Here is an 8,064-nt window from a genome sequence, read left to right as displayed (position 1 = left end):
GACCGTGCAGTCGGGCATGATCAACCCGGGTCCACAGTGGCAGACGCTGAAGCGCAGCGGCGCCGTGGTCCAGTACGACTTCCAGGTCCGCGTCACCTGCGACGAGCACTACTACGGCTTCGGCTGCAACAAGTTCTGCCGGCCCAGGGACGACTTCTTCGGCCACTACAACTGCGACCACAACGGGAACAAGACCTGCCTGGAGGGCTGGGCGAGCCCCGAGTGCGGCAAGGGTGAGCACACACACTGGCAGGTCCTGGGAAGTTTGTTTAGCCGTATTGAGGGTGGATTTGTGGCGGTCGCTATGGCGTCTCCGCTCAGATCCGCGGCGGGATCATGTGGGATTAGCGCTGCGCCGGTAGATTTAGCTTTTTCCCTCGTTCATTCATCGTTCCCGCATAGAGAGGGGGAAGTGACATCATGTTTGGCTGATAACACTCGCAACACACAAGAGTAAGCTCTCTCACATCCTCTCTCTCTCTCTCTCTCACCCAGCGATCTGCCGGCAGGGCTGCAGTCCCAATCACGGATCCTGCAAGAGTCCCGGAGAGTGCAGGTAAGCTAACTGCTAAGCTTGAGAATGCTCCTTTTAAACTGGACCCTTGGCCTAAATGTCTCTCAGTTGACCATTAGGTGACAACCGGTACCTCCAGTCCAAAACCGTTGGTCATTTTTCTGGTTAATGACCTAAAAAGTGTCAAAATCCGCCACTGGCTGGTGAAAAGAAGTGCCCTGATTGAATGGATTTACACTTGCGCTTTCTCTCTGTACCGGTCAATTTGAGTCCCGGTTCTCATGGGTGACCACCAGCTCTATTTAATGACCTAAAGAGTGTCTGGTGAAAAGAAGTGCCCTGATTGGATGGATTTACACTCGCGCTTTCTGTATGTACCGGTCACTTTATGTCCTGGTTTATGTCATAAGTGACCACAAGCTCTAATAAATGACCTAAAAAGTGTCAAAATCCGCCACTGGCTGGTAAAAAGAAGTGCCAGGATTGGATGGATTTACATTTGTGCTTTCTGTATGTACCGGTCACTTTATGTCCCGGTTTATGTCATGAGTGACCACAAGCTCTAATAAATGACCTAAAGAGTGTCAATCCACCACTGGTCGGTGAAAAGAAGTGCCCTGATTGGATGGATTTACATTTGCGCTTTCTGTATGTACCGGTCACTTTATGTCCTGGTTCTCTTAAGTGACCACCAGCTCTAATTAATGACCTAAAGAGTGCTGAAATCCGCCACTGGTCGTTGAAAAGAAGTGCTCTGATTGGATGGATTTACACTTGCGCTTCTGTATGTACCGGTCACTTTATGTCCCGGTTTATGTCATAAGTGACCATGAACTCTAATTAATGACCTAAAGAGTGTCAACCCGCCACTGGTCGGTGAAAAGAAGTGCCCTGATTGGATGGATTTACACTTGCGTTTCTGTATGTAATGGTCACTTTATATCCTGGTTCTCTTAAGTGACCACCAGCTCTAATTAATGACCTAAAGAGTGCTGAAATCCGCCACTGGCTGGTGAAAAGAAGCTCCCTGATTGGATGGATTTACACTTGTGCTTGTCCGTGATTGGCCTGTGTGTTAGGTGACGAGTTTTTAAGTTTTCTGCGTGTGTGTGTGTGTGTGTGTGTGTGTGTGCAGATGCTTGTACGGGTGGCAGGGCGAGTTTTGTGATAAGTGCACCCCTCACCCCGGCTGCGTACACGGGACCTGCGTGGAACCCTGGCAGTGCCTGTGCGATACCAACTGGGGAGGACAGCTCTGCCATCAAGGTACGTCATCGCCGGGGTTACGTTTACGTAACGTCCAGCCGCGCTCTGGGACCGTGAACAGACGTGGGCGTCGCCGTGAACGTCCTCCGAGGACAAACGCTTGAGCGTTCATTTAAATGTATTTCTTTAAATATTTGTTTATAATTTTATTATTTATTTATGTTATATAGGCTTTTTGCCTGTTCTCTTTATATTTCTTCTTTTTATTTATTTTTTATATTATATTTATATATTTTATGTGTGGACATTTATTATATTATTATATTTTATATTGGTAAATTATTTAAATTTGATATATGTATTTATTTAATTTAGTTTTACCTTTAATTGGCAAAGAAACTTCTGTTTATAAAGCGATTATGAGCTTGTGAAAGGCTATACAAATAAAATTTTATATTATTTTTTTCTAAGCACTAAAAGTGTTTCCTTCTTTTTTTTTTTTTTTTTTACTTAGATTTTTATTATTCATTTAAATTAAAAAAAATATGTTTTATATTTTTATTATTTATTTATACTATATAATATTAATTATTATTATATTTTGTATTTAAAAATATATTTTTTATATTATTATATATTCTATTATTTGCCTGTTTTCTTCATATAACTTTTCTTTTTTATATTTTTTATATTTTTATTATTTATTAATTTTATATAGGCTTTTTGTATGTTTTCTTCACTTCTTTTTATATTTTTCAATAAATTGTATATTTATTTAATTTTTATTCATTGATTAATTTTGTTAGTCTTTTTTTTCCTGTTACTAATATATATTATATATATTTCTTTATATTTTTATTATTTATTAAATTATATAGGCTTTTTTGCCTGTTCTCTTTATATTACTTTATATTCTTTTTATATTTTGTATACATTTTATATATTTTTTAAAATGATTATATCCTATTTTATTTTTATTTATTAATTTTTTTTGTTAGTTTTCAGATTTTTTTTCCTGTTAGTTTTTTAAAATATATTTTTATATCCTTATTATTTATTTATATTATATTATATTTTTTTTGCTTGTTTTCTTTATTTTATTTCTTTTTATGTTTTTAATACATTTTATATTTTTAAAAATCTTTATATCTTATTTTATTTTTATTTATTTTGTTTGTTTTGTGGGGTTGTTTTTTTAAATATATATATATATTTTGTTTTTGTACATAATATTATATTATTATATTTTGTAGTTACATATATTATTGTAAATATTAAATGAATAAGAAACTTCTGCTTGTGAAAGCCGCTACACCGATAAAACGTATTATTAATATTCATTTATTATTATTATAGATTTGATTTATTATTTCTAAGAACACAGTGAACGTTTTCTAAAACGATCCATCTCCGGGGGGCGGAGCTCAGGGGGTTTTGGTTGTTTCGACTTGCCCATTTTTAACTCCTCTGAGTTTCGAACCTTCCACCTGTCGAGCGCTTAGCGTGAGCGCAGCCTCGGGCCGGCCTGGTTCAGTCCGAACTGACCGTGATGATATAATTACTGCTACAGATTACCGGGGGGGGTCATGTCTGTAATTATCAGCAGGTACAATGTAGGTCATGTCTTATTTAAACACTGTGTGTGTGTGTGTGTGTGTGTGTGTGTGTGGGTGGGTGTGGTAGATCTGAACACCTGTGGCACGCAGCAGCCGTGTCTGAATGGAGGAACCTGCAGTAACACAGGACCCGACAAGTACCACTGTTCATGTCCCGATGGTTACTCCGGCCAGAACTGTGAACGAGGTGAGTGTCACACACACACACACACACACACACACACAAGGCAGACCAGTCACACACCTGACCAGTCAAGGCAGTTAAGGCTTTCCTGACCAGCTAGTTTGACAGAACGGGCACAAATCCCCACAGACATACTTCAAAGCCTCGTGAGAAGCCTCCTCAGAAGAGTGGACGTCCACATACTTTTGGCCACATGGTGTATTTTAGTCCGGACGGGACGGCGCAGCAGTTCTGATTGTAACTGGGACTGGGGCTGAGTGGGGTTGGGACGGGGTGCAGCGTAGGTTTGATGCTAATGCGTTTGGGCAGAGGAATGCGCCTCTACGTGTGGGTTCCGCACCCCTATTCTCAGTGTGTGTGTGTGTGTTTCCTGACAAGCCATGAGAGCAGTTAAAAAAAGTTTCTTTTCTCTTTTTCCTTTTGTTTCCTCGAATTTCACTTTTTCTTCCGTTGCTTTTTATTATTCTGTTCTTTTTTTTCCTGAACATTCATTTAAATTTATTTTATATTTTTATGTTTTTTGTATATTTACTGTTTATTTATATTATATAGGCTTTTTGCACGTATATTTTTTTATGAAATAGATTTTTTTTTATATTATTAAATCTTAATATTTTTATTTATTTATTTATATTTTTTGTTTGTTGGTTTTCTTGTTTGTTCTTTTTGCTTGTTTTCTTCATATAACTTTTAAATTTTTATATATTTTATGTTTTTATATATTTATTATATTATTATATTTTATATTGATATATATTATTTTAAAAATTGTATTTATTTTTTTGATTTAGTGTTTTGTTAATTTTTTTCTTGTTTTTTTAGCCTATTTTTTCACATTACTTCTTTTTTTTATTTCGATATTTTATCTAGTTATTATATTATTACATTGAGAGATATAATAAATGTATTTGTTTTTTTTGTTACTTTTTAAAAATATTTTTTAGATCTTTTATATACAGCGATCAGCCATAACATTAAAACCACCTCTTTGTTTCTACACTCACTGTCCATGTTATCAGCTCCACTTATCATATAGAAGCACTTTGTAGTTCTACAATTACTGACTGTAGTCCATCTGTTTCTCTGCATGCTTCGTTAGCCTGCTTTCATGCTGTTCTTCAATGGTCAGGACCCCCACAGGACCACCACAGAGCAGGTATTATTTAGGTGGTGGATCATTCTCAGCACTGCAGTGACACTGACATGGTGGTGGTGTGTTAGTGTGTGTTGTGCTGGTATGAGTGGATCAGACACAGCAGCGCTGCTGGAGTTTTTAAACACCTTACTGTCACTGCTGGACTGAGAATAGTTCAGCAACCAAAAACATCCAGCCAACAGCGTCCTGTGACCACCGATGAAGGTCTAGAAGATGACCGACTCAAACAGCAGCAATAGATGAGATGAGCGATCGTCTCTGACTTTACATCTACAAGGTGGACCGACCAGGTAGAAGTGTCTAATAGAGTGGACAGTGAGTGGACACGGTGACCGATCCACTCATACCAGCACAACACACACTAACACACCAGCACCATGTCAGTGTCACTGCAGTGCTGAGAATGATTCACCACCTAAATAATACCTGCTCTGTGGGGGTCCTGTGGGGGTCCTGACCATTGAAGAACAGGGTGAAAGGGGGGTAACAAAGCACTTAGAGAAACAGATGGACTACAGTCAGTAATTGTAGAACTACAAAGTGCTTCTATATGGTAAGTGGAGCTGATAAAATGGACATTGAGTGTAGAAACAAGGAGGTGGTTTTAATGTTATGGTGTATATATATTTAATCTTTTTTATAATGAAGTATTTGATTTTTATGATAAGCCTGGATATGATTATTTGTATTTTTTTTTGTTGCCTTTTTTCTTCATATTACTTCTATATATTTTTTATAAATATTTAATATATTTTATAATGATAAACCTGAATATGATTTATTATTATTTTTATTTTTATTTTTTATTACCAAGTTTCTCTGTTTTATTTTGCCTGTTTTCTTCATATAACTTCTTTTTTTTTTGGGATGGGGGTTTGGGTGGGTGTTTTTTTTTGTTTGTTTTTTTGCATCTTTATGTTTTCTTTGTGTTTTCCCTCTTTTTCTCTTCTGTTAAAGATGTTTTTGTGGTTTTATTTTTGTTCTTGCGTTTTCTCTTGTTTTTTTATTGGCGTTTTTCTCACCGTTGAATCGGTTTGGTGTCTGGGTGTCTGTGTCGGTGTGAGAAAGGCCAGAGGGGCTTTCCACTCCGCTAACTGGATCAGATAAAGGGAGAGAAGGAGGGAGGGAGAGATGGAGGAGAGCGAGACACCAAGAGGAGGAGGAGGGATGGAGGGAGCGATTGAGAGGGGAAAACCCAGAGTCAGGACCTTCAGTGCTGCTTCAGTATTGTTGAATGCTCATTCTCTCTCACACACATTCTCTCTCACATTCTCTCTGTATAGCGGATAACGCCTGTCTGTCTGATCCCTGCTTCAACGGTGGCCGCTGTGTGGAGAGCAGTCAGGGGTTCGAGTGCCGCTGCGCTCCGGGCTGGACCGGCCCGTCCTGCACTATCAGTGAGTGTTTAACGCCTCCTCTGTACCTGATCCAGGTCCCTGTACCTGTCGGTCCTAATGAGCAAAGCGTGGCCTGATTACAGGTTAGTGTTGGTAAAGGAGGCTCTAGCTGTCAGGGTACATGATGGAGGGACCTCTGTCACCTCTGTACCTGTTAGGTTAAGTGAAGGAGGTGTCTCCTCTGTACCTGTCAGGTTACATGATGGAGTAAAGGAGGCGTCACCTCTGTACCTGTTAGGCTAAGTAAAGGAGGCGTCACCTCTGTACCTGTCAGGTTACATGATGGAGTAAAGGAGGCGTCACCTCTGTACCTGTTAGGCTAAGTAAAGGAGGCGTCACCTCTGTACCTGTCAGGTTACATGATGAAGTGAAGGAAGCGTCACCTCTGTACCTGTTAGGTTAAGTGAAGGAGGTGTCTCCTCTGTACCTGTCAGGTTACATGATGAAGTGAAGGAGGCGTCACCTCTGTACCTGTTAGGCTAAGTAAAGGAGGCGTCACCTCTGTACCTGTCAGGTTACATGATGAAGTGAAGGAGGCGTCACCTCTGTACCTGTTAGGTTAAGTAAAGGAGGCGTCACCTCTGTACCTGTCAGGTTACATGATGAAGTGAAGGAGGCGTCACCTCTGTACCTGTTAGGCTAAGTAAAGGAGGCGTCACCTCTGTACCTGTCAGGTTACATGATGAAGTAAAGGAGGCGTCACCTCTGTACCTGTTAGGTTAAGTAAAGGAGGCGTCACCTCTGTACCTGTCAGGTTACATGATAAAGTAAAGGAGGCGTCACCTCTGTACCTGTTAGGTTAAGTGAAGGAGGCGTCACCTCTGTACCTGTCAGGTTAAGTGAAGTGAAGGAGGCGTCACCTCTGTACCTGTTAGGTTAAGTGAAGTGAAGGAGGCGTCACCTCTACACCACAACAGTTGATATTTGTACCATGAATCCATCAGGTTACTGACAGTGTACAGAAATCAGATAATCTCAGACACATGCCGGTGGACTCCATTACCCAGAATTCTGTGCGTATTCCTGGAGGAATGTAACGGTTGTGACAGGAGACGCTATCCAGAGATACAGCAGTGACAGATCCTAACCCAGACCAGGCCTGTGGTCACCGAGCAGATGGAATGGAGACTGCGGTCGCTCAGTGTTTGTATATGTGTGGGTGAGAGCGCTCATACGAGATAACGCCCTCGTCCGGGCCTAGCGCGCTAAGCGGGTCCTGGTTCTGCGTCCATGAGTGATACGAATGTCTAGCGCCACATTCATGTCAACACATGAGCAGTTCATCTTGAGCTTCTGAGACTTTCTTTTTTTCACTAGCAGTTGCACCCAAGCCTAAGATTACCACGATCAATTCTAAGTCCCGGCTGAACTGGTGTAAAGCACTCGAACCTTGGAACCAGCCTGTAGGACAAATCTGGTTTTGACAGATGCCTACTTACCAGAGGCCTCAAATGTCAAGTGTTTCATTGGTTTTTTTTCCTTTTTAATTTTTAAATTACAATTTTTTAACTAACTGTCTCATTCATAAAGTATTATGTTCCTTTTTGTCCCTTTTTTTTTTGTAAATTTTCAATTTTATTTCAATTTTTTACTAGGTGCTTTCTTTTTTTGTTGGCTTTTTTCTTTCTTTTTTTAATTTTTCTTTACCAGATGCCTTAGATTCAGAAAATATTATGTTGTTTTTTTTTTTTGCAATTTTTCTTTCTTTATTTTTTTTTCTACCAAATGCCCTAAATTTGAAACATGTGATATTTCTTTGTTTGTTTGGTTTTTTCTTTCTTTGTTGGCAATTTTTTCATTCTTTTTTACTTATTTTTATTTTTTTACCATATGCTTCAAATTCAGAAAATATTATGTTTATTTGTTTCTCCTTTTATTTATTTATTTATTTATTTATTTATGTTTATTTTTGTCCCAAACGCCTTACATTTAAAACATGTGATTTTTTTAATTGCTTTTTCTTCTTATTTTTGTTGGCAATTTTTTCTTTT

At 39.0% G+C, this 8,064-nt stretch overlaps 1 protein-coding gene across 3 annotated transcripts in view; it reads left to right on the top strand.

The window, feature by feature from the left end:
* The window catches only part of jag1a (jagged canonical Notch ligand 1a), a 57,550-nt gene that overhangs the window by 17,338 nt on the left and 32,148 nt on the right, over positions 1 to 8,064 (top strand). For all 3 annotated transcript variants that reach the window (XM_063009862.1, XM_063009861.1, XM_063009860.1), the window contains 5 exons: positions 1 to 233; positions 496 to 556; positions 1,650 to 1,780; positions 3,404 to 3,523; positions 5,960 to 6,073. The exon at positions 1 to 233 is cut by the window's left edge and continues 25 nt beyond it. In XM_063009862.1, coding sequence (XP_062865932.1) covers positions 1 to 233; positions 496 to 556; positions 1,650 to 1,780; positions 3,404 to 3,523; positions 5,960 to 6,073 — 659 coding nt within the window. The remainder of the gene's footprint in view (positions 234 to 495; positions 557 to 1,649; positions 1,781 to 3,403; positions 3,524 to 5,959; positions 6,074 to 8,064) is intronic.

The sequence above is a fragment of the Trichomycterus rosablanca genome, chromosome 15, assembly GCF_030014385.1.
Source record: "Trichomycterus rosablanca isolate fTriRos1 chromosome 15, fTriRos1.hap1, whole genome shotgun sequence".
Classification (NCBI taxonomy): Eukaryota; Metazoa; Chordata; class Actinopteri; order Siluriformes; family Trichomycteridae; genus Trichomycterus; species Trichomycterus rosablanca.
The sequence above is the reverse complement of the archived record's forward strand: the minus strand, read 5'-3'. Positions and strand labels throughout refer to the sequence as shown.